The 26,129-nt window shown below is 37.1% G+C and overlaps 1 protein-coding gene across 4 annotated transcripts in view; it reads right to left on the bottom strand.

Moving 5' to 3' along the window:
• Window positions 1-26,129, bottom strand: part of MPHOSPH9 (M-phase phosphoprotein 9) — a 42,474-nt gene that overhangs the window by 4,144 nt on the left and 12,201 nt on the right. For 2 of the 4 annotated variants that reach the window (XM_073313008.2, XM_073313012.2), the window contains 17 exons: window positions 24,064-24,587; window positions 22,382-22,508; window positions 18,868-18,952; window positions 17,660-17,766; window positions 15,964-16,086; window positions 14,855-15,306; window positions 13,504-13,662; window positions 13,330-13,417; window positions 12,103-12,318; window positions 9,375-9,422; window positions 8,747-8,811; window positions 5,488-5,589; window positions 3,701-3,838; window positions 2,705-2,880; window positions 1,573-1,737; window positions 1,101-1,221; window positions 114-217 (listed from right to left, as the gene is read on the bottom strand). In XM_073313008.2, coding sequence (XP_073169109.1) covers window positions 114-217; window positions 1,101-1,221; window positions 1,573-1,737; window positions 2,705-2,880; window positions 3,701-3,838; window positions 5,488-5,589; window positions 8,747-8,811; window positions 9,375-9,422; window positions 12,103-12,318; window positions 13,330-13,417; window positions 13,504-13,662; window positions 14,855-15,306; window positions 15,964-16,086; window positions 17,660-17,766; window positions 18,868-18,952; window positions 22,382-22,508; window positions 24,064-24,587 — 2,800 coding nt within the window. The remainder of the gene's footprint in view (window positions 1-113; window positions 218-1,100; window positions 1,222-1,572; window positions 1,738-2,704; window positions 2,881-3,700; window positions 3,839-5,487; window positions 5,590-8,746; window positions 8,812-9,374; window positions 9,423-12,102; window positions 12,319-13,329; window positions 13,418-13,503; window positions 13,663-14,854; window positions 15,307-15,963; window positions 16,087-17,659; window positions 17,767-18,867; window positions 18,953-22,381; window positions 22,509-24,063; window positions 24,588-26,129) is intronic. The other 2 variants (XM_073313011.2, XM_073313013.2) reach the window with 2 other exon arrangements.

Raw genomic sequence — 26,129 nt, 5'->3', positions numbered from 1 at the left:
AAATGTCATGATTCCTCCTATCTAGTCGGTGGAAGCTATGTGGAGAAAAAGAGTTCCCTTTAGGAGGATGAAAAAAACAAACAAACATAATTCTGCCCATTCTGACAAATTACCTTCTATATCATCTATTGAAAGAAACTGGAGTTGTTTTCTTGGATTGCTATGTTGTAATGTAGAGGTAGGAGCAGTTTCCAAATCATCCAGAAGTATATTGAATCTACAGAATGATGAGGGGAGGGGTGTAGAAGAGACAACTACTTGTTAGAGACAATTTTTTATAATTGGTATTTCTTTTTATACTTTTACATATTAAAAACAATTTCCTCTTCAATGGAAAATGTGATCCCTCTGGATTCTCCTAATTACAACCCCACCCTCAGGTTCTTTGGTTTCCATATATCAAAGGCCTTGAATCATGCAACGTGTTTCTTTCTAAAGGAAGAGGCCTGACTCCCATTCTCAAGAGCACTTTAATGTTACACTTAAGAGTGATGCTGTACTTTCCTTTTCCTCCTCCTTACGTATGCCTGCCCTGTACCCCACCTCCAGAATCAGAATGCTGCCTCTGCAGCTCTGCCAAACAGGATATCCAGCTTACTATAAAAAGAGAACCCTTTGTTTCAGTAGTAAATTTAGTCTCCACACAAGTTTCTTTGGGGGAGTGAAAAAGAGCTCTAAATGCTTACTTTCTTTTACCCATTCTTTAAGGCATCACTTGTATCCCTGCAAACTGACCCAGATTTACTCTGTGTAGACATAGGACAATGCCTCTACAGTCTTTTCCCTGTCAATATTATTCCATCAAATATGATATACCTGACATATCACCTTGGTGAATGCTAACTGGGGGGAATCCAAGGTTATTCTTCCTCTATTTCAAAAAGCAAACTTGACTTCAGATATATGTCCCAGTCATGCAAACCCTTACTTAAGTGACCAGGCCTCTCTCATATGAGTATTTCACATTAAATGTGATAAGACTACCGCGATGAGTAAGAACTATTCAGAAAAGTATGGGTATGCTGGATCAAGCCCATAAATTGTGTAACTACTATCAGAAAATAAACCCTGCTCCAAAATTAATATTTACAAATGTGTACCTAGTCACTGTGTTTTCGTTTTTGCCAAGCAAGTGGCTAAATCCTGGAGACAGGTTTTCTCTTGGAGATCGTTTTGGGCTGTATGTCACTGACACTGGTGCCAGCATTATTTCTCTTCTTGCTGCAGAGGAGAAAAGATTTAAGTGCCCAACACTTTTTCTACTTAAATAGTTTTTCTTAATACAATTTGATCCCAAGTCTTAAAGAATTAATTTTCAAAGTTCTTCATGAAGTATTGTCCTCTCAAATCATATAAAGTATGTGTCACACACTGACAAATGATAGTAAGGTTACAGCTTTCACATAGTCTGTAGCTCACGTATGCAATCCTTTTTTCAGAAAATCCATAACAGTGTGAGAATTGTAACTTTTAAATTTCCTACCTTCAGCTGTTTGTAACACAACCTTATGTTATTTAAATACATTGCATTTTGAAGTGAGACACAATAACCCTGTACACAAAAATGCTTACTTGGAGTGTTTGCCTTCCTGTTTGAAGGTGGGAGGGATGATGACCTCTGCCCACTAGGTGAGCTATATCTTTTTGATCTTTGTTGATCTCTGCATTTCTCTGGGGACTCATTGGCACTAAAAGTGCTTTCATTAAATCCAACAGTTTGACGTCGATTTGATGTTTCTGTAACAAAGCAAACATATAGAAGTTAACATTTATATTACACAGGATATTGAAGATTCTCCTTCACTCAGTCCCCATGTACCCTACTGTACTCAAACCGGTACTCGTTCCATCTCAGCTGTTTCCCATATCAGTAGGTTTGTGTTATACTAACCAGCTGTACATGCTTAAGTCCTGTTCCCACTAGAAATTGATCAATATTTGATATTCATTGAAGTAAGATGTTAACCTGACCTATGAGGAGAGCTGTTCTGCAGCACAGATATAGAAGAGAAGAACTGAGTTTAAAGTGAAGGTAAACAGGACAAGTCTGAGCTAGTGAGAAATAGTACAGACTTAATAGAAACAGAAGACAGAAAGCAGGGTAGCACAAGTATCTTGAGAGACAGGAGTTTGAACAGGACCTAAGTTTTCAAACCTAGATGCTTGAATTTAGGCTCCTAAATCCATATTTTTGGCTCCTGAGTAATAAAGGCCTGATGCGACGAGGTACTGAGCACCTGCAACTCCAGCACCATAGAGGAAGAGATTAAGTCTACTCAGTCATATAATACATGCCATCTTTCATGCCAACATTTAGATGTTACACTACAACAAAACAAAGGTGGATGCAAAGACAGCAGGAACTTTCTTAATCCTCAGTGTATATAAATTTCCCCTAGAGAAAGGACACTGAACTAGATGAACCAGTATGATGCTATAGAGAATTTTTTGCATTCCTACTATTTTAAACAAGTCAGCTAGCTTTATTATTTCAGGTTTTGTTTGGCAAACTACAGAGCATTGTTTTAGGATACACAAAGACACTTCACAAAGTTTGCAAAGCTATTAACTATTTTTACCCTTTTCACCTGAGCCAGACTAATTTTAATCCTTGAAAACAAAAGGGGGGGGGGGGGAGAGGATGGAGGACAGGTGATTTTGAGGATGCAAGTCAAGACAAATCCAAGAATATAAATAAATTTACTAGTTGAAGTGTCTTCTTTTTCGGTCTGTGTGCCCCAACTTTTAAATGCTTTTCCCTCTTCAAGTTCTTTAAAGGCTTTCATGATTGGTGTGTCTGGTGCCTCATTTTCTTTTTTTGCCATTACATTTGTTGAAGAGTCTTCTTGTGAAGGGTCCTTTTCAGGAGGAGAATGGTGCCTTAAATATATAAAAGCAGCATATGAGGAACCAAGGTTTTATACTGTAAGTAGGCGATACAAATGTCAACCGAGAGTTATACTCGCACAGAAATGAATTTAATACTTTACAGTTTGTTGGTGAAAAGTATTGTGTCATCCTGTAACAGTCCAAATGGAAATTCTTATCATGTTCTTTATTTCATCCAGAAACCTCTGACTTCTAAATATTAGTTACAGGAGGATTTGAGCCCCCAAATCTGAGCAATAGTGGAAATGAGTGAAGTTTGGTGAGCTAGAACTTTTCAAACATCAACTCTGCAAAATCTTAAAACCAAATATACCCTGACAGACTGAGGAACGTACGAGGAACAAGGCAAACTACTAAAAAGACAGAGTGACATCCTCATCAAAACTGAAGTCTGCAGAACCAGCAGAGCTGCAACCAACCATGCCAGTGCAATTCTGACAGAGAACTCCTTTGATGACCAAGGAACTGAAGTGGAACACTCCAGAGGGCATAAAGACAATGACAATTGGTCAGTGAACAAGATATACCGATTAGGTCCCTTCAAGGGCTAAAAGACCTTTAAGAGCTAAGAAAGTCCCTGCCTGTTTCACACTAGATTAGTAGGTTCTTTCAAAACATGCATAGCACTTCAGGCAATGGATAAATACTTTAGAACTTTAGTAAATAAATACAAGCACAAAACTCAAGAACAGTCAATTTTAGAGAAAATTATTTTTAAAATCAGAAATTGCATACATATTTCTTAAATACAACTGCTCTGATTCTCCACTACATCAGAGTGGAGGGTGGTGGTTACAGGAAGCTATCTTACCTAGAAGGAATGTAGGTTTCCTCAAGTCTATTATCCATAATGCTCTCTTGATTTTCTAACGGTTGGCCTGTGAAGATTGAATACTCTGCCCCTGGTATCAACCACTTCCGTCTGTTTACATTAGAAGCTGTCAGCTTGCTATTGGAGTGAAAAACTTCAGGATTATGAAATGCTTGAAGTTTTGGTTTTGAAATTAAAAAAACAAACAAACAAACAAACAAATAGCACTCATACTAGCCAAAGAGAGAAAAGATCTTACATTCCAACACACAATTACAAATTTGTAAATATTTGGAGAAATAAGTACCTTTTTAAAAAGTGAGTGTTTTAATTGAAAGAAAAACACACACACTCAAATTTCAGCAATTATTTATAATGTAGTTTTAGAAGGCAGTATTTTCCACAGATCTATACTTCCTTACAGAAACACTTGCTTTTCTGACTTCAAATGCCGGATACCAAGTTTGCTTCTTCTCAAAGATTATGAATGAATTTTACAAAACTAAGATATAACTGTACCTAAGGTGAATCTGTTGGTTTAAAGCCTCCAACTCTTTACTTCTCTTTTGTCTCATCCTATATATTTCTTAAAAAGAAAGAGCACAACTGATAATACAAAGGAGTGATGAATAGAGGCCACCAACTATTTTCAACTGAAAAATTACAGATTAGAAATACCAAAAAAAGTGATTTTATATATAGATTCACTAAAAAGTACCCAAAAATTAGAACAGCATATCATTCACACAATACCAAGAACAGTAATGATATTTCTTAAAATCTATCCTGCTGTTTGTTTAAATGGAATGATGCTTTCTCCAGGTGTGCTATCAATTTATAAGGCCTGATTTCATCCCCAGTTCTACATTGGCTTCAGTAAATTGCACCTCTTCCCTACACACCAGTGGGGGCAAATCTGTCTCATAATGTTTAAGTTTCTCCATTTTTCCTATTTTGGAGGCATCCCCATTTTCTAGCTATTCAACTAGTCCTCAATAGAAACTATCCCTCCAGTTGCTAATTGGTACATTTCTGAAGTTCCTGAATAGAAAAATTTTGAGATCCAAGAAAATACTGCTATCACTGATCACTTTGGCTCTCTGAAGTACTTCTATATCAGAATGTACATACCAATGGACAGTCCTAAAACATATGCATTAGATTAACATGCAGTGCATACCACAGCACCAATTAAAAGTATTAAATTGAAACAAACAGGAAGTCATGATCTAATATTTCTATTATTTAAAAAAAACGGATGAAGGTAAAACTTTTGAGGCCTGCTTTATACATCAAAGGAGCAAAGCAGGCACACCCCAATTTTTCTCTTCTTCTAGCAAAATTTACACTCTAATTTCCACATAAATGTAAGTGACACTTGTAAAATGTTATTTTAAAAAATTTAAAGAGTCACGTACACCTTTCTGATTCAAAGTGTTAAAGGTACAATAACATGGAGCCTTTACAGTCCAATTGCAGGTTCAGATCTTATGCTTCCTACTGTGTACCTTTACTGACAAGGGTAATCTCTACTCATTTAAGTAATCCCAATGAAGTAACTGAAACCACTTATGAGAGTAAGGATTGTACAGGTAAAGCTTGCAAAACTGGACACCAATATTTTTTATTTGATCTTTTAATCATTTCCTGGCATATAATATACTAGATTATGTAATGTCCTTCAACTGCTACAGTCTACCATTAGATAACCGATTTTTAGCCAAAACAGACAAACTGCTCAATAAAACACATCACCCACTTTTTCACAGGACAGAATATTCACTTACTGGGCATGAGATGTTCTTAAATGACTTGCAGTAGCGTGACGGAGTTCCAACATGTTTTCATGTTCCACCTGCTTGATCTGAGCTTCGAGTTTTGAAATTGTTCTAATGCAGAAGTAATGAAGACATATTGTAAGGAGGTTAAAAAGAAGTTTAAGATAGGGTTATTAGATCTTACCCAGTATTAAAATATAGGGATTTTTTAAAATATTTTTAAAATTTTTTAATGTCCTTAGTGGAGTTTAGGTGGAAGGAGCATAACCAGTATGTAAAGATACTTCACTGTACATGATTCCAAGCCCTGCCTAATCAGAAGTTAAACAACATGAATGGAGGGCAAGAAAAAAATATGTTTCCCTGGAATAATTCCATCCAAGTGTAAAACCATTTAAAAATACTAATAAGGTTACGTGGTTCTAGCTGAATGAAGTCTATTTTTTTAAAATTAGCTTCACCAAAAGGAAGAAAAAAAAATCTCTTTTCCTCCTTGAAAAGGTGGATTTCTATAAAGAGCTCCCCCATTCTGATCTTCATCTCACATGTCACTCAGGTAACTCACCCAGCCTGCTGTTCAGACTTTTCACATTATAGCTCTCCCTTTTCACCTGCCTTCCCCCACAAAGTAGCCCACCCCTTCAATTAACCAAACCTTAGCAAGAATTCTATTAAACCTGCAATCAGAGTTAAAGTGAAAAAGCCAAAACCTGGTGGGCTTCTAAATTGGGGGACTGTGACACAGACATGCCCAGGCATGTATATTACCTCTGTGTCCAACCATTTCTCAATATTTCATCAAAGAGCTTGTGTGTGGTCTCTGCTGAAAGCTAGGAACTAGCTGATTGTCATGATTACTGTGAAATGTTTGTAAGGGAAATAATTTAAGAGATACGTAAAATGCAGAATATTAGGTTTCAAAACTGCTGAATTTGTCACATGAGGCGAGGCAGGTTTCAGAGCTAACTCAATCAACACTGGGAACAATAGACATCTGTGAAGCCAGCCCCATGGTTACTATCTGGACCAGGTGCAGGCTTTGTAAAGACAAAAGAACTCCAGGAAGAGTCTCTGAATAAAGGAATCCCCTCGGGAAAGGGCACAACATTTGTTCTATTACAGAGGAGATACTCTGCCAGCGGAAGTGGGAGCTGTCTCATTAAAGGTGAATCGTAGCTTCCTGAACTGGACAAACGTGGCAAGGACTGACCATTGGGTGGGAAATATAGTATTAGACAGGAAAGTAACTTGTTAATAAGTATACTCTATAGATTTTGTATATGTTTTTCTTTTACTTGTATTCTTATGTTCCCAAACCTTTATACTTGCTTTTATTTGAATGCCTATCTCAAACTCTGTTAGACGTAAAACCAAAATGAATTTTATTTAAGTCCTTTGTGCTAAGGAGAATGATGAACTGAGGTGAACTGCTTCCATGGAGGCAGCGGATCAGTGTAGACTGTGGGTGTCCAATCAATAAAGGGTTGGGCACTCAAGTGTATCAAAGTGGGGTGTGTGAAATTGCTAGCCTGCATTGCGAGAGGGGGTTGTAGAGCCCAGAGCAGAAGACTTGTGTTGCCAACAGCCAGTAGTTGGGGAGGCTTTCCTAAAATCTAGGGGGCAAAGACAAGGCTCTCTCATGATGTAAGAAGGTGGTAGTTATCCACCTCAAGTAACTGCGAAAAGTGATACTGGGATCCATCAGAGAAATACAGTTTTCAGATAGGAAAACAAAATATCCTTTTCCATTAAGGTTCCCCCAATCTGGAATGGTCTATGCCCCAGCAGTTCACGGAACCAGATGAGAGAAACAGACAACGCAAAAGAAATACTAGACTGAACTGCCCCGACTCCTGCTCTCAGAACACAAGTATGGCAAAGGCTCCTCAATCTTCAGAGAAATACCTAAAAAAAGTGTAGATAGATGCCAGGTGAATGACCAGTAAGTTTCTTTTAGACAGGTGGACACCATGTCAGCTTGGGATGTCTCTACACCCTTTCTGGTCTTAAAACTCTCAAATGCTTAATAATGTATACTTTCTTGATTGAGGAGTAAATTCAAAGCTTAAGCAGGAGGCCTTCTTTCCCCCTTTTTTTTTGGACCCAGAACAAAATAAATAAGGATTTTGGCTTCCTAAAAACCTGCGAATTATACAAATATATAAAAGGGCCATGACAACACCCAAAATGGTCCCAAATTCTCTCTCTTTGGCTAGTCTGGCTTTAGACAAAGCAATGGAAGGTTAATGGCTTAGCAGCAATGAAATCTAGAATTGACTAGGAGATGAAACTGGTGACCATCCTAAGAGTAACACTGTGAAAAACAACAAACAAAAATGTACATGAAAAATTGTAATTTCCCGATCTCTCCTAATCTTTCTGATTTATGAACAGCGAGACTCCAGATGCTCAAATGGACATGGGGAGGGAAGGGATGACAGCACATACCCACAAAAGAGAAACACAGTGAGTCACACAACAAGAGAAGTCAGCTCAAAGAGATTCTGTGGGGCTTATACTAGAGCTTTCCCAGAGTAAAGTCCCTCTTCCCCTGCCAGCCTCCCTGAATGCTCTGTTTAGCCGGCTTGCAAGGGAACTGTTGAGAAATATGAGACAGACTTTCAGCAGTCTGTACCCATGCACAATACTGGCTGGACTTTGGCCCCAACATTCATCCTTTGATGGTCATGTGTCCTGCCTGATACATATCCAGAAAGTGTAAATTCAATGGATTGCAGTTCTATCAGCCAGGAGAGAGGTCTAGATAGCAGGAGGGACAGCCACAGGAGGTATTATTCCTGCTCTATACATGGAACACTTTCCTGTCCTTTATTTGTGCCTAGGTGCCATAATCTTGAACTGCAAATTCCTGTCAGCATCCACATTCCTGAAAACCAGAACAAAGACTGGTAGGCTGATGATGAGGGCTTTTGAGGAGAGAACTCTGGCATGAAAAGCTTGACAAGTGGATTGGCTGAACTGAGTGACAACAGAAAGAAGAGAGACAACCCATTCATTCCAGATTGGGAGGAGGTCCTGATGAGGCAAAAAATGTTTAAAGTGTTGTAAAATAAGTAGGCTCTTATAATTTGTGCAACGTAACATAAAATTATTCAATATCTGTACAAAGGTGCTTCATTAATTTTTTACAAATCGCAACTGCATCTAAATATCTGCAATAATTTTCATTATCAAGGATTAAATGCTAAATGCTTTATAACCTAGATTCACATTATTAAGATAGTACTAAGATGCTTTCACATTTTACCTTTTCAAATCAGAAATCTGGGTATTTGCATCAAGCAATTTATTTTCAGTTGCATTCAATGTATCCTATAAAATACACAAAGAAAAAAGTAACAAGTGCAGATACTTTATAAGGGAAAAAATGGGTAACTTCATCTATATTGAAAAATTACAATGTGTGTCACCTTTTTATTTGAAAGGGAGTTATATAAAAAAAAATCCTTAGACTTCAATTTGACTTTGCAATACCCTTGTTGCCTATGATTAGACTATCATATAAACAATAAGATTTCCTTCTTCATCTGATGTACTCTAAACTCCATGCTCTTCCTCCTTCTTTGACACTGCAAACATACTATGAAGCCATTCGTTAAAATATATGGATTCATCCCTGTAATCCTTTTTTAAATACTTAAAATATTCAATTAATATGCATTTCTGTGCCATGGTGATATATCTGGGCCTAATACTGTGGCTGTTCTAATTTTTCCCTGCCTTTAGTTCCCTTGATTCAAATATTATCCTCTCACCTATAATTGGATATCTGGACATTCCAGTACTGTCACTCCTTTAAAAATATATATATTAAAACTATACAAAGACTTTTTACTCAAAAGTTTTTAAAATATTATTAATCCATGCCTACTTACCTTTACTCTTTCATGTTCTTTTCCAAGAGATTCATATTCTCCCAGAAGCTAAAAGAAAAAAAAACTGCAAGTAGTAAAATTAAAACATAATGGAAAACTAAACTCTTATAATTTCATATGCATTTTAATTTCTTTTAAGTTATTGACCTAAAGCAAAAGACCAATTACAAAAACTAAGTTTAAGCCATTTAGCTACAAGCAAAATAAGAATTGTAGCATATTTGCTCCCTTACACTACGGTAAGGCTAGACTGTATTTTTCTGATTGTAAATGTAAGGTGAAGACACATGAGGGAATTGTGACTTAAGAGAGTTAAACTTCTCTCCTTGGCTGCCCATTTGCTCTGGTGAATTAGTACACCAGTTTGCTATCGGTCTATGTCTGTAGCAGACTATTTCAACCTCTGTGCCAGTGGGTGGCACACCGGAGGGATAAGCCAACCATTTCTTGGTTGCCTGCACCAGCCCACCTGCACATGAGTGGAGGAGAAGTACAAGTTGCAAGAAGGCTGTTTTCCTTCCAGCGCTGGGCCCCAGGAAGAGCATACAGAAATAAGGAGGCACCTTACATCCCCTCACCCTCTTTTTCAACTCATTGTCCCTTGCACTATCTTGACTATTAAGATTTAAACGTAGAAATTATTCGAACTGAAGAATAGTTTACTTGAGGCAAAAAGTTGAAAACATACTGCCAAATCAGTTAAGCCTGAACTTTAGGGTTTGTTAAACTTTTGTTTTATGAAGCTTTACGATCTATTGAAAATTTACACACACACAAAAAATCCAGTGGAAACAGGTTTTCTTAAGACACATAGTCCCTTCGAGTATTTGCAATCCAGATAATGTAATATTTGAGTCTGGGCCATAAAATTGACTAAAGGCTGAATAAAAATGAAAAACCTTTTTAATGTAAACTGAACAAAATTAATATGGAAAGAATTATGAGCCAGATCCTGCAGACCCATGAGCTTAACTGTGGGAGTCAGAGTTTGCAGGATGTGGACCCAAGTCATTTAACATAGAGCAATTTTCTGACTACAGCCACCATCCTGCAAACTATTTTGCACACAGGCACCTCTGCCTACCTATGGAGTTTCATGAAAGTCAATGGGGCTATGCACAAATGCAGCGTTGCAGAACAATTTGCAAGATTGGGACCAACAACACCTGAAAAATATTTAATATGGATCTCCTCATTCACAACGGGTGAAAAATCATCACTGAGCAGGATGCTTGCAAGAACATCTACACCATTTATGACATATTTAAGCCCTAAGATCCAGTGCTTTGCTGAGCTGAAGCTTTAAAAAGGGTTTGAGAGGTATCTTTCACCCTAGAAGAATATTACTGAACAATATAAAGAAATGATTTTGTGGAGTGGTTCTTAATGAATTCATGTTTATTGATCAATATAGTTGTCTCTATTCAGGAGTTACCCTTTTTATTGCTGACAGCTGTTTCAGTTTTAAATTCACTTTTTTCTTCCAATTCCCAATGGCAGACATACTTTTAAATATTCGGGGCATATGTATAACAGTACACAAACTGGATAAGTCCAGAAAGTCAGATTTTCCCTAGTAGGCTTTATTTCTAAAATATTTGCAGTCCTTTTTGTTTGCACAAATAATGTTAACAGTTTGTTGACTTATCTAATAAACCTTGTGTGCTTTAGCATTACCCTGCTTGGAGTATGTTAGATTTTTCTAAAATGAATTTTATTAAAAGTACAAAATATAAAAGAACTTCTTATAAAAGAAATGTCAAGAAAGTAGTCAGAAAAAAGGAAACAAAAATTACTTACCCAAAGATGGGATTTTCAAAGGTGCTCAATACTGGCTTTGCTCTGCTCCCAGTGAAGTCAATGGTCAAATTTCCCACTCACTTTAAAAGGAAAGATTTTGGCCAACACAGAGCACTTTTCAGAATCCCATCCTAAAAAGGGAGCTAAAGCTCCCAATACGTTTTCACACTGCTAACACCCATTCTGTAAAGACAGATTAATTTTAATATAAAGTAATAATGAAAAGCTAGAGAGCAAGGTTCTATTAATTTGGTCTGCAGTCGGACACAAAATCCAAACAAACCACAAAGAGTTACAATACAGAAAGTCAGCTCATCCCCAGTGAATTAAAAAAAAAAAAATCAATGAGAAACTTATTCTAAAATTAGTTCAGAAAATATTGCCTTACCAGACACACAGATGGTAAGCTAAGCTAGCACCACTATTTGACTGCTGGAGACAGAAAAGAAACTGAGTAGGCAGAGCCTTTAGAGATCTGTCTCCCTGCTGTTGCAAAACAACACCTAGCCATCTGGATTTGAAGGGTATAAATAATACTTAATTTGTCTATAATCTCAGTAAAATAATCTTAACAGTTTAAAAAGTAATAAAAATACAAGATGAGTTATACTATACATATTCTTTTCTTTTAGTATGTACAACAACAACAACAAAATAATCAAATCTGAACGAATGACCAATTTGAGTAAACAATTTGGTCTCTTAAATAACAATTTTAAAATATCTATTATATTTCTAGTATAATCTTGTTCAACCTTTATTTAACTGCCACCTCCACAGGACTGAATTTTCCTGGTCCCTTGGCTGATCACTTAAGACAGATTTTGCTGCAGTAAATTTTAAGCGTTATTCCAAAAGCACCTAGGACTTTTACAGTTTGTGGAATATTGTGCAGTTGTAAACCATTATTAATTATTTTCTCACTTACATCTTGAAACATTTTATTTTCTTCCTTTAACCTGGCATCTTTATTATCTGACAGCTTGTAAGCCTTTTCAAATGCTTCTTCTAGATCCTTAAGCCTAGATTTTAGTCGGCTGATACTGTTATCCTTCTCTTTATGACTTGCACGCATTTCTTCAATACGTTCTTGCAAAACTTTGGAAGTATTACTGACTGCATAAAAGTGTTCTCTCCAATCGGTCTACAAAAAAACCCAAGGTTCATTAAAACATTTACATAACATATTTTGTCTCTAAATATTAAAGTTATAATCTTAAATCTTACAAGGATAGAAAGCAGAAGTTAGTTTTTAGTAATGCACAGAAACTGAAAAAAGTTTAAGCTACTTTCTTTAGTGCAATGCATTGGACTATAAAACTAAGATTCAAGACAAGACACTCAATTTCCATCTCGTAAAAATATTTCCTATTCTTTAGCAAGGAACCAGTTTGCTGTATAGCCATGAAAGAACAGGCCCAGGCCTATCAGGAAAGCTGAGGGTCATAAAAGGAGGATTCGTATATTTTGACCCAGCTGGGCCTTTACCACCTACAGTAGCATAAATAAAGCTATAGGGATAGTTCTTTTTGCCTCAGTGCACAAGAAATTTGCCTCATCACCCAGGTGTAAAATAAGAAAAGGAAGTAATTACTGTATTTAGCCTTCTCCCCACCTTTTTTTTTTTGAGGGAGAGAGAGAGAGAGATCAGAAACACATGCCTTTAATATTTTATTGGTGAACTTTAGTTCTTGCTAAAATTGGAAGGAAGGTGGGGGATAGGGTTATTTACAAATAATAAAGTTTAAACATTTACAGAGGTCAAGGTTCTCAACCAAACCCCAAACAGAAATGTTAACAATCAGGGATAAGGAGGATCACATCTGTAGAGCACAGCTTGCCCATCATGCACTGGGAAGGGAGTGTGGGAATAAAATGGCAGAGAGAACTCACATGATGGCAAAATTTCTTTGCATGAGAATGGGCAGTGGATGGAATGGAATGACACTCAAAAGATGGGGATTTTGTAAATCAAGAGGTTCTAAAGGTGCAGAACGTAGTGTCTATGCAAATATGATCTGGCTGTTAATATTATGTGATATTGGATGAGGCCAATATAACTATCAATTTAAATCTATATTTTTAATAGTTGCACATTCTTACCTTTTCACTTAACAACCAACTTTAATCCATGTTACCCACAATATATACTTACCACTTGCATTTCTAGCATATTATTCTTATTTTCAAGGGTTCTCAGGCGAGTACTAGCTTCATTGAGAGCAGCATCTAACTGGTCACACCTAGAGGCATAAATTTTCTTTTAAATTACCAAAGAATTTATACAATAAAAAACTCTTTCCCTTATAGTCACAAAAACAAATATTACCTATCAACAAGATTTTGATTGATTTTCTTCAGCTCTTCAGATGAAGCAGTTTTATGGCTTGCCTCAAGTTGTTGTTTTAAGCTATGTATCTCTGAGTCATAATAAGCTCGTAGATCAGCTATGTGTCGGGCATGTTTTTTCCTCAAGTTCTGCCTAATCCTGATTTTAAAAATTAAGAACAAAAAAATATTGCTTTTTCCACATTACTGAATGTAAATCTTACCCTAGTCCACATTACCATCCACTGGCAACCTAACATTAAAACCATTGCCATATTTATTACTACATGGACTTCTCTCACACAGGACTATCTACTGCTCCTATTGAGGTCAATAGAGAAAGTTGGCTTTACTGGTCTAGGATCAAGCTCTCAGTGCTTGTATATACGTACATATGTATATTAACAAATTCAAGACTTTTTTTCTCTCTGCCCGCACAGACCAATAGAAGATATGCATGCTAAATTAAAATAGGGGGGATAAAACAGAAGAAAACTCCAAAACTACCTCCAAGCCATGATCCCTTAGAAAAGACACACACACACCCCTTATATAGACTGGGTCTCTTGGTCTCTGAGGAAAGCAATACAGCTTAAAAAGAGGGAGCGAAGGGATATTTGCTTTTCATTGGATAGTGTGGCTCTTTGCTCCTCTTAGCAGGGCGCCACAAATAATAATACATATATATTTTATCCCTTGAAATGTTTTATACATATTACTTCTCACGTTCACTCTGTGAAATAGGTATTATCATCTCCATTTTATAAATGGTGACAGAGGCACAGAGACGTTAGCAGTCATGTTACCTCCTGTGCAAGCTGTTTAATGTGCATGGGATGGGGTGACAGGGTTCTAATGGCTCTCACAACCAATAACGCGGTGTTGGACAAGTCACTTCACTTCTCTGAACCTCAGTTTTTCCTCATCTGTAAAATGAGGATAACAGTTCAAAAAAAGAACTAGATAAATTCATGGAGGACAGGTCCATCAATGGCTATAAGCCAGGATGGGCAGGCATGGTGTCTCTAGCCTCTGTTTGCCAGAAGCTGGGAATGGGCGATAAGGAATGGATCACTTGATGATTACCTGTTCTGTTCATTCCCTTTGGGGCACCTGGCCTTGGCCACTGTCGGAAGACAGAATATTGGGCTAGATGGATCTTTGGTCTGACCCAATGTGGCCATTCTTACGTTCTTAGTTACCTCAGAGAGGGTATGCACAAATCTGTATTACCCCAAAAAACTTTAAGTGACATTCTAGCAGTGTTTTTTTGAGCTAATCCAACCTCTCCCTCCATTCTGCTGAACTTTGAATTTTAAAATTTACATAAGACAAAAGCCAAAAATGCTTACTTTGACAACATCACCGGCTCTTCGAAGGAAGTCACGGAAATACTATATTCTGGTAAATTGTTGTCAGCACATGAAAGCTGGGACTGGATGATCGAAGATGGAGTTAAAGTTAAACTTTCTTCATCAGTGTTGATTAACAGATCATTACTAGTATCAGCATATGGCATCGGAAAAGAACAGCCAATCTTGGTTTCACTTTGGAATGCATTATTTTCCCAAGGGTCCAAATGTAAATCTTTAGTGCTGGAAGTATGTTTTGGAGAACCACCTAGTTGAGGTGAAGTTATATTGCTTGTATGTGAAAATGAATCAGTGTCGGAATGACTTGAAAAAGTGGGACCCACTATAGAGTCTGGAGAAAAAGGAGTCTTCTCACCAAAAGTACTGACAAAACAATGTCCTGGATTCTGCTCACCGGGTTTCATGTGCAATGTTGGATCTAGTGTTAAGACCTATGAAATAAATAATTACAATACTAATAAACTATGATTGGATTTTATGAATGAAGAATCATTTAACCCATTAGAAGGAGATACAAATCTACTGCAGAAACTATTAGAAGTAGTATTACAACAGTTATTTGGTAGCAATACACAAGGGTAGAACTGGGTGGACTTGCAACAGTTTAGTGAGCTGGCACTTTTTTTTGGTGGCAGCTACTTGTCTTCCTGGTTTTCATTTTAATAAAGGAGCGATCTCTGGAACTTGTAGTTGTGAAGAAAACTTTTAAAGTGTCAGCCAAATGTAATCAAATTCAGTGATATCTGCCCAAGACTGCAGAGAATGTGACAATATAACTGCAAGAAAGGTGTGCTGTCCCTAATCATCTCAAGGGATTTTGGTTCTGAAACTTAACAAGGTTGACTCTTAAAGAGTGATTAACTATTTTGTTGATGATTCAAGGAAGAAGAGGGAAAATCAGATATCATGGCATTTGCTACAGTTAGATAAGGTCATGAAGATCTGCACAACCTACATCTTGTCTTTGTTTCAAAAGTGGGAACTTGGTTTGTGAATGGAAAATGAGAGCGAATCACCAGTCTGAAACCTCAGAACATGCCAAATGTTTCTGTTCAAACGTGAGGCATTAATGTGCAAATAAATGTTACCTCTGGTGGGTGACTTGGCTGGGCTGGAGAAATGAGATTCCATTCTGGCGGCTGCTTGCTTTCCCTTTGTTTTTTATGATAAATATCCTTCAACGATGGTTTCATCTCATCACCAGAAGATGACTTAAAAAACAACAAAATTGCTAATTGTTTCCCAAATTAAAACAAATATGATATTTAAGCAATCTTCACCTAATACATTTCATTTAAAATGAAGAACTTAGGAAGGGCTTGTTTAATGCACCCATGGAAAATCACTGAGCTTTCAAAAATATATATAAATCCTTAGTAAACAGTAAGCCTCTCTCTCTATCTCTGAATGCCTGAAGTATTTAAACAAGATAAAAAGCAGGTGGTAATTTTAATTCTACTGTTCTCAGCTAAACCCATGTTAAAGGCAGATTAGTTTCCAGTAGACATTACAAGACTGAAGATAATGAGGAGCTCAATAAAACAATTATTCTGGTTGCTGCTCGTTCAAAACAATAATGGCTACACATTTAGGAGAAGCAATCTATAGTGAACGGCTGAAGAACAGCATTTCTGCCTTTTCCTCAATTTTACTACAATTTCTCCACCTGACAGCCCACAGGACCCCAACACAGCAGTTCATCAGATGCAAGTGAATAATGAAGAAGCAGAATTTGAAAGTGGGAGTTAATAGCAAAAAAGACATTTCCATGGGGAAGTTTACTTCTCTGTGTAATTGACAGGGCTAAATAACAGAAGCCCACCACTCAATCCAAATGAAAATGGATCATCTGAAGTATGATTGTTATGGTAAATTCATAATTGTCTATCCACCGTCTCATCTTCCCTTTAGGCACCAAAGCTTACATAAGACTTCCTAACATTGTAAATCACTGGAGTGACAAGACATTCAGGCCTGCAGGGTTTAAAGATATTTTAATTACTAATGAAGTTTGTATGCAATTGTTTTAGGAGGTATCTCTCAGTTACTTATTTTTTAAACTCTAGGCAAGTGTACAATATGATACATACAAACCTTACAAAATAACCTTTTATTAATTAGATATGTTCCCCACACATCCAAAATGTCAGGATTATCAATTACTAATCTCTTTTACTCACTTAGATCCTCATCAATGCACCCCGTCCCAAAAGCCTGCTGAGTGGAGGTCTTGCAGCATGCCTTAGGGTGGGGAACAAACTCGGAGCATGCTTCCCAGTCCAGGTAGACAGACATGTGCAAGCGCTGCTTGAGCCAGTGCATTTAAAAAAAAGCACAGTGTGGACATTGTAACACGGGCAGTGGCATGGGTGAGCCACCCAAGTACAGATCTAGGGGGTTGGGCGGGTTTGTACTGCTAGCTCAAGTAGAGGTAGCCCATGTCTGTTTATCCAGGCTGGGAGCCATGCACCAAGCTGCAGTGTAGACATACTCTAAAAGGTCTACAGATTCTGTTGCTGTCTTATTAAGAGTGGGAAAGGGGGAGATCCAGAGTTCAGGCTCCTTCATTGACCACACTAGCCTCTATCCCCCTCTCTTTAAAATAGGGGGCTGCTACTGGTAGCTTGAGCACCTCTATGACCTCAACAGCCACAGGATCACAAAAGAAATTAGATAGCCCCTATAGCAGGCAGACTGCAGAGATTGACTCTTTTGCGGACTATAAAGAGCAAATGGGAAACAATGAACAGTTATAGGATTTTCAAAGCAAGAACAAAAAGGTACCTGATCTGATGAAACTTTTGTGGCAAAAATACTAGAAAATTCATTTCTACAATTTTCAGGCAAAGAGTGATACATTTCCTTTTCATCTAGTTTCCAGTAGGTAAGTCCTAAGAAGCAAAAATAAAAGATGTATCACAATTTTAAAGTTCACTTCTGCATAACAAAAATAGTGAAGTCTGTTATGCAGCTGTTGTTTTCATAGCCAACATAGCCATTGTATTAAATACTAGTGTCTACTTAAGCATCTTCAAATCTTTGGCAGCAGCAACTGGTGTTTTGCATCAAGAGGTTTTAACAAAAGTATACTAGTATTACACTATACCACTCCAGAAACATAGTGCCAATAAATTAGTGAAAATATTTGGGCTTCCTCCTTGGACTCTAGTGGACAGATCCTCCACTACCGTACATTGTCATAGACCTATTTAAGTCAATGGAGCTATGAAAATGTACGCTAGAGCTGAGAATCTAGCCCTAGTCATAACTCTGAATTGCCTACTCCTTGGTTTGGATCAGCACTCTGGAGTAAGCTAATAAAATCCTCCAGAAGACCCAGCATCAATGGGATGAACAAACAGCTCCGAGTCCAAGTTGCTGCCTTAAATTCACAGTTCTGTCTCAGTAGGTTATGAGTGGGTGTAGTAAATTTGCATAAATGTACTTCTGTACTTGGTCTTGTTCCTAAAATGTATCTGCATTATGTTCTGATCAAAATATGTCAGTTGATTGTTTGGGTCTGACTGACAAAAACAGGTCTATGCAGTCTGCTCACATATTTGGGGAATGAGTATGGAAACATGCTGCAGGCTTACAGCAGTGGTGCTTCCAAGTTTCCACACCCCCTCTGATCACTGAACCAGGATTGACAACTGAAAATGTTTATTAATCCAGCATAGTGATTTTAGTCCTACTAGGTTTTGAAACATTGCCTTAGATCCTTTGATTTACAGCCTAACTCTAGCTGTAGTGAGATATTGGCTGTGAAAGTCATCAAGGGTTTGAAGGGGGAAAATAGCAAGATGATAATCAGAATTATGTGATTTTAAAAGGTTCAACAGCCTGCCAATGCTAGAAACAAATTTCCTAGAGAAAAATAAAAACAACAGAAGAGGTAACTGTAAAGGACTGAATTCTAAATACTGAGAATCTAAAAGAAAAAAGAATGGAATGTCAGGCTTTACTAGTAATAAACCGGTAATTAACTCTACCTGAAGCTTCAGAGGCTAAGGAATTCGGACTTTCATTTGGTTGGCTGAGGTAAAAAGTGTATGACGGTGAAGCAGCAACACTAGTCTAAAATTCCAAAGGGAAAAGAACATGGTTTATGGACTACAAAACATAAAAGCAGAAAAGGAGGAATAAAGGTGCACCAGTTCAAAATATTGCATTAGAACATTTTTTGTTACACAAACAATGAATTAAAAATTTAGTTTAATAACATGATTCATCTGCATTCAACTGAATTGATATTGAGGCCCAGACATTGTGTGTCCAATACGCTGCAGCCAACAAACACAGCATACTATATTTGTTAAAAAACAAAAAAAAGACCCACACACACATTTGGGAACCCACTTTTTTATTTAATTCAAGTGTGATACGTTTAGTTGAATGTGGTTTTGTGAAATTTCACAAAACTAAGAACTCTCCCATTGTCAGCTTGACAGTCATCTGAATTTTTGCTCCATAAAAGGTGCAATTATAGAGACGACTTACTTACCAATAAATGTGTTATTCTCTCTCCTCATCCTAAGACTGGAATTTCTTACATTCAGCTGTTATCATTATTATTATATTATATATGTTATTATTAACCCTACCAGGAATCAGGAGGTAAATACTCTCTATAATCTTAACTTTGTAATACACCACCAACACCCTTTTGTCATCACTCAAGACTATCTAATCAACCACCCCAACAAATACAAAGTGACACAAAACCTCAACAGAGGTGGGAAGTAGTATGGAGAAGACTACAGCAAATAATTTCAATTTTCATTTTGTCATAACTCTCTCCTCTTCCCTAATCAAAGGAAGAAATGCCTTTCACTAAGCTGATGTATAGGGTAGTTAAACTAGGTTGAGGTCTTACCTGCAGCACTCTGACAAAAATGAAGCATCCATAGAAAAAAGTAGTCCCATCTTTTAAGAAGGAACAGGAAAATATGGCAAATGAACCGGTATGGCTCTATACAAAGGTGTTTTATTGAAGCCTTCATCATCTCAACCCATGAAGTTGTCAAAACTCTAGTAAAATGACCTTTTTTGTGCATTGGTAATGTATTCTACGTGATTTCAAATTTAATTGCATCATCTTAAAAGCCCAGTGCTTGAAGCTTTCTGACCCTATTTAAGAGCCTGGAATCAAACAGAGCAAGCCTTGGGAATCTCAAAACTCCTTAGTACAACCTCGGGGAACCTTCAAAAATTGTTTTACGTTCAGTGAATGAAAACAGCTTTTGTAATGAAGAAACACTGCTAAAACAGAATACGACTAGGATATGACTAGGAACTTCATTCAATGAGGTGCCAAGTACTGCAACTCTCACCGAAGACCATCTCTGCAAGACTTTTGATGTAGTACGTTGATACACTAAACCTTTTGGGGGTAAAATTCAAGATGGGAGTCAGAAATCAACAGACAATGTCTCTAATTTACAAACCCACCTTTAATATTAAAAAATGAAGAGTTTTGGAAGGTATATAAAGCATCATTCTTGAGAGCACCATCCCACCTGCAGGGTTTTCTCAAACCTTCTGCTGAAGCAACTGGTACTGGCCACTGTCAGAAACAGGATACTAGACTAGATTGGCAATTCCTGTGTTCTTCAGAAATGCTGAACTTGCACTCTAATAACTCAAAGATATTTTCTTGTAAAGGAGTCAAACTCAGCATGTCTGTAGTCTTCGATGAAAAATACAATCTTACCTAAATTTCAATACATTTGATACCTATATAAAGTTGTTTTCTGAAAAGCATGTCCTGTATACATGCAGTATATTGCTTTCCTTAATAACCTGTACACATATTGGCATAAAACAAAGTTTTTACATTGCAGATATCCAATCATTTGCAAGTGATTCCAAGAGATTTCTTACTGGGAGAAAGTCCCTAGCGGCTGCAACTTCAAGTTTTGTACTTTCTAAGAATTACATCACACAATCCATTACTCCTCTTCCCCCTGCAGGACATACAAAACTGGATTTTACATTCAGGGTGCCCAAAGATTGAAAGACTAGCTAAGCTCCCTCCAATACCATCTGAAAAGTAAGGAAAAAGAGTCAGAAGCTATATATATATATATGGGGTTTGTTTTTTTTCCAGGAAAAAGCACCAACCGACAAAGGAGTAGAGTGGGAAGTACACCTCAAGAAGGTCTGCTAAGCAGAGCTGGGGAAAATCAAGACAGAAATACTATCCTGCAGTACATTCAAGTTTACTCAAGAGCATGCTAGGGTCTGAAGACATTCCAATCAACTAGGATAGCCCCCACCTCCCACCCTTTTGGCATACTGATGCTGCTCAGCCCCAAATGCAGGAAGCTATTGTTGCTCAGTAACTATGCTGCTTGGCAGAACTGAAAAGCTCAGTATAGCTCAGGACTGAAAAAGGGGAGGATTTGCTAAATGGGAAAGTGGGAACAAAAACCAAAACAAAGCAGAAAAACCTTCCCAAATCATTGCATCACATGTTCTCTCTCTCCCCCAAATTTTTTTTCTTATTTCTTAACTTCAGTTTTTTAAAATTTCTTTCTTCTGCTCTTCAGAGGCATGACAATGAAAAATGAAAAGGTCTCAACTGAGTGCTTCTAGAGCAGCAAAGAGACTAAAAGGAAAGTGAATAGGCAGCACCTTATAAAGCCAGGTGATAAGCAATCCTCAAGGCTGCTACTTCCTGGCAGGTGGAGTCATTAAACAGCTGTGTAGGATCTCTTCCTTAAGATGGTGTCAGGAGAGAGGTGTATGACAATTATTAGTACAATTACCATCGTTCTAAAGCATCATAGTTAGATGTTTGACCAGATTCTGAGATTAGCATGTAAATTATTATACTGCATATTGCTCCTTTAAGGTTAAAAACGTCATGCCAGCTGGCACTTTTATTCTATGGAAGGCAACACAAGAGTGAATGCATTCTGGGCAGACAACATAATGAACATTAAAAGAAAAGGCAACATTATACTTTTAGAGCTACAGCACAAAAACCATGAATACCAAGGCCACAACTATGTACATTACCGTAAGTGGTTTTGAACACCTAATCCAGTGTCCCAAATGTCTCTCATAGGTAGGGCTGATTGTGTGTTTTTAGCACCCTATACTGTAATTGGATTCATGGGGCAGGTTTTTAGTGAAAGCATATATGGGGAGGGACAAAGTTCCTTGTGCTTACATCAACCAATGCTTGAAAAAAGAAAAACCTGCCACGAGTTTTATTATAAAAGGCCAATAAAACTAGTCAGTGGTTCCCAGCTGCTTAAGGTTCCCGACCTGGAAGGGGTGTGCAGGGTCTCCGAGGAGATGCTAAGTGCCCTCAGCTCTGTAGGGCTTCACCTCACATTAGGCCCTATATTTTTTAGGAAGAGATTTCTGGATGTAATACAACACAGTTGCAAAGTATATGATCATTTATAAAAAGTACATACTGTAAAAAGTAACTCATAAAGCTTTATTTGAACATCTGTGTCGAAACATCCTAGGCAGGAGTAGTAGATCACTTACGTTCTCAAATGTTAATTTCTTAGCTTGCTCATTTCCTTGCACAGCGTTCATGTACCCTTCTTCTTCCAGATTTGTTCTTTTCGGCTGGTTTTGTTTCAGCTTTTGTGCCCATGATGTTAGATATTTACTACATGGAAAGAAGAGGGGAAAAAAACAACAACCACACACAACAGCTATTCCCTTTATAGTAACGTAAAAATAATTTCTACTGAAATTCATTTCTTGCTAAATTCATTTCATTCAATATGAAACACAGATATCAAAGTTTCATTGCCCATATGCATTTTTGAGAAAGAGTGAGAAATAACTGAAACCAAATTGATTTTCTGCGTTTTGACTTCCAACAAAAGCACTGATAAGGAAAATTATTGGCCCCGTAAACTTAGAATCAAACTTTCTATATTTTAACAAATCACAACAGAAACTTATATGTATAACAGAGGCACTACACATATTTAGACAAACATCATGTTTCCTGGTCAGTTCAAGTAACCACACAGTGGATTACAATAAGCCAAGTGAGCACTATGTTAATTCACAGAATTATGTTAACAGTGGCACACTGGTGACAGGCTGAAATTGACCAGAACCATGGAATCCTGGCTAGTTCCATAAGTGAAGTGTTTCAGTGCAGTGTGTCTGTTATCAGTCTGATTATGAATAAAAAGATAGCCAAATGTAAAGCAGTAATTTGACTGACTCAACAGCAATCAATGTTAATTTAGGAACAACAGACTCAATCACAACATTAAGCAGGGGCATGGCCACATAGCCTACTATTAGGGGTCCCTTCCAATCCAAGTGATTCTGTAACAGTAGGAGAGATGCAAACAGAGATACACAAAGAAAAGTTATACAGAGAGAGAGAGAGACTGAGACCTTTACTTATGATGAGTAGTACTCTGTGAGAGCCCCACTGACTTCAAGAGGACAACTCATGGAACTAAGATACTAGTCATCATGAACAAGGTTATCAGAATCTACCCCAATAAAAGAAGGATGAGGGAGAGAAACACTCACACCCAGAGGATATAAATATGGAGCAGAAATCACACATTCCCATTTCCATCTCACTGAAAGGGAAGAGTCAGCCACATATGTTATTATATGCTGTCAACCAGCCAAATTAATTTAAACATTTTGACATTCATTTCAGTTTATTGATGATGAAAAGTTCTTCTTACCCTTCGAACTTTCATTCTGCTGAGTACAGCAAAAAAAGAACAATTTTTGTTTTTTGTGATTCATGACAGTCTAACCTATACTACAATGCATGCACACGGGAAACGATGCCATTGCACAAGATAGCAGCATACTAATCACATACAGGCAGACATTCAAAACTTAAATACATGAAATTTGCCACCTATAAATGAAAACACTGCATAGCAACTATGTGTTTTTAGCTCATTTTTGTAATCAGAAATATATCACTGCATTTATCCCCCCATATCAATAAGAGACAAGCATTCCAAATATCATAAAAGGCAAGAAATGTATCATACATAAAAAGCTGAGATAAATTAACTTGACCATATGCCAAGCAGCACAGTACACTTACGCATGCCAGTAGTCTCATTAAATTCAATGGGATTACTTGTGTGCATAAAATTACTCGTGTGTGTTTGCAGGACTGGCGCCACACTGTACTAAATTTACTAATTGGAAAGTCTGTCACTTACCAGTTTGCTTTTCCACATTGACCTTCAGTAATCTCATGTTCAAGTTCAGCAGGAAAAACTAAAATACCATCTTTTAGTGATGGACAATATTTCTCAGTTTTTTGTATAAATTCTCTTTTAGTTTGTACATTGGCTGCAACTGAATCCTTCTTCGTCACAGGTGCATCACCCTGTCCTTTTGAAATCTTCTCTGGATACCCCATGCACTTCAGAATGTCTTTAGAATTCCTAGGATTCAGTTCTGATGCAGAAAGGGTACCATAACCACTGCTCATTGAAATACTATTTACACAACACTCTTGATGCTCAGCAGATGCTTTTGGCTGACTTTCAGCTTCATTAGATTTAAGTTGATTGACAATGCACCGAGTTTCTTCAAAGTTTTCAGAACAAAACCCCATTTGACTTTCTAGTGAAGACAAATTGTTTGCATGTTTAGTGGGAGAACTTTTGCTGTTGAAGGAATCCCATGAAGCATTACTGTTCTGCAATTTCACTAAGTGTCTTATCTCATTCTGTATACACTAAAAAAAAAGAAAAGATGAATAGATAAAATGCTTTTACCATACAATTGTGCCACAAATCCCATTAGTATTTTGATGCATATTACATTAACTTTCATTGTTAGGAATTAGTGAACTTATCTGAACTAATTTCTGGTTAAGGCTTTTCGATATATAGATATATTGTGCATAAAATAAAAACGTGTCCTATGCATAACAGTAAAATGTGTGTTAAAAAAAAATCTTAGTCTGAAGCAGTGAATGACGATCCTCAGCAATCACCTATAAATTTAAAAACATGCATGTGTGTATCCAATATGCCTTCAGAATTATTGTGATTTATCAGCTAAATACAGAGTTATAAATTGTATAAATTGTTTAATCATATCCTTTAAAATAGGCAAACAATTTGTCTCAGGGCAAAGAACATGTTTGCTAAATTTAGGTCTAAAGGAAATTTATATCCAAGTTATACATTTCTGACAATAGAAGGAGAGCTTTAATGGAAGTGGAAACTACAATTCAGCTTTAACTGTAATAGGAATAACATACCTCTGTAAGATTATTTTCTATGAACTCTTTGTTTTAAAATATCCCTTTTAGGTAATAAGTTTATATTATGCAGTTCATTTTGACACAGAGGTTTACTTTTTATGTGTTTGCCTTATGGTTGTACAACATTCTGTCATAAATATCCACACTAACTGGATTATCTATATAGATTTGCTAGAATTAGCAGAGTATGAATTAAAATATTTAATTTTCAGTCTGGATTGTCTCCAAAAGAGCCATTTCAGTATACTGGTAAACAATACACCATTTAAAAATTGTTTTATAATTGCTGATTTACTGGAACAGTTCCAAAGAGTAACCAAATGTTTTTATCAAGTTCTGTGTTGGTACCTATGGCCATGATCCTGCAATAAGATGCACTAGAATTGTAACCTATATCCCCACTGAAGTCAGTGAAGCTCTATGTGTACACAGGGGTCCGCTATGCATGCATTGCAACATCAGAATCTATAGTTGTTTTCCAGAAATGTAACATACTAAACTCCCATACACTTTAATAAGTTTTCTGTGCGCAGGAGTCAAATCTCCTTTAATGTTTCTGGAGAGCACAGATTAAAATATTAAACAAAAACCTTTCTGTCCAAAAATCTGAAAAATAAAAACAAGCCCTGATTCCAAGAGATAGTGAACACCAGCAAAACCCACTGATTTCAGTGGGAGTTGCAGGTGTAATGCACCTCTCAGGATCAGGCCCACTAGCTTTAATTAACTTGTGATAAAAATGAACTACTGAGGATTTTAACTCAGTCTTTTTCTCTCCCTCTCTGTCCACAAAGATTCAAGGATGGAGTTCCTGTCCTAAATTAAAATTTCCTTGGCCACTGGTGATTTGGATCACAAGACCAACAACATTTTCTGTTTTAATTTTCTTTGTGCGGGTGGGGAAGAACTAGACATAAATGGGTCAGATTCTCCATTGCCTTTCAATATGTGTAGGCATTTACATCTATGGAAAGTGTGTAAAACACTACTATTCTAACTGGGCAGCAT

Source organism: Lepidochelys kempii, chromosome 15 (assembly GCF_965140285.1).
Source record: "Lepidochelys kempii isolate rLepKem1 chromosome 15, rLepKem1.hap1, whole genome shotgun sequence".
In the NCBI taxonomy this organism is placed as follows: domain Eukaryota; kingdom Metazoa; phylum Chordata; order Testudines; family Cheloniidae; genus Lepidochelys; species Lepidochelys kempii.
This window is presented reverse-complemented; position numbering and strand designations above follow the sequence as displayed.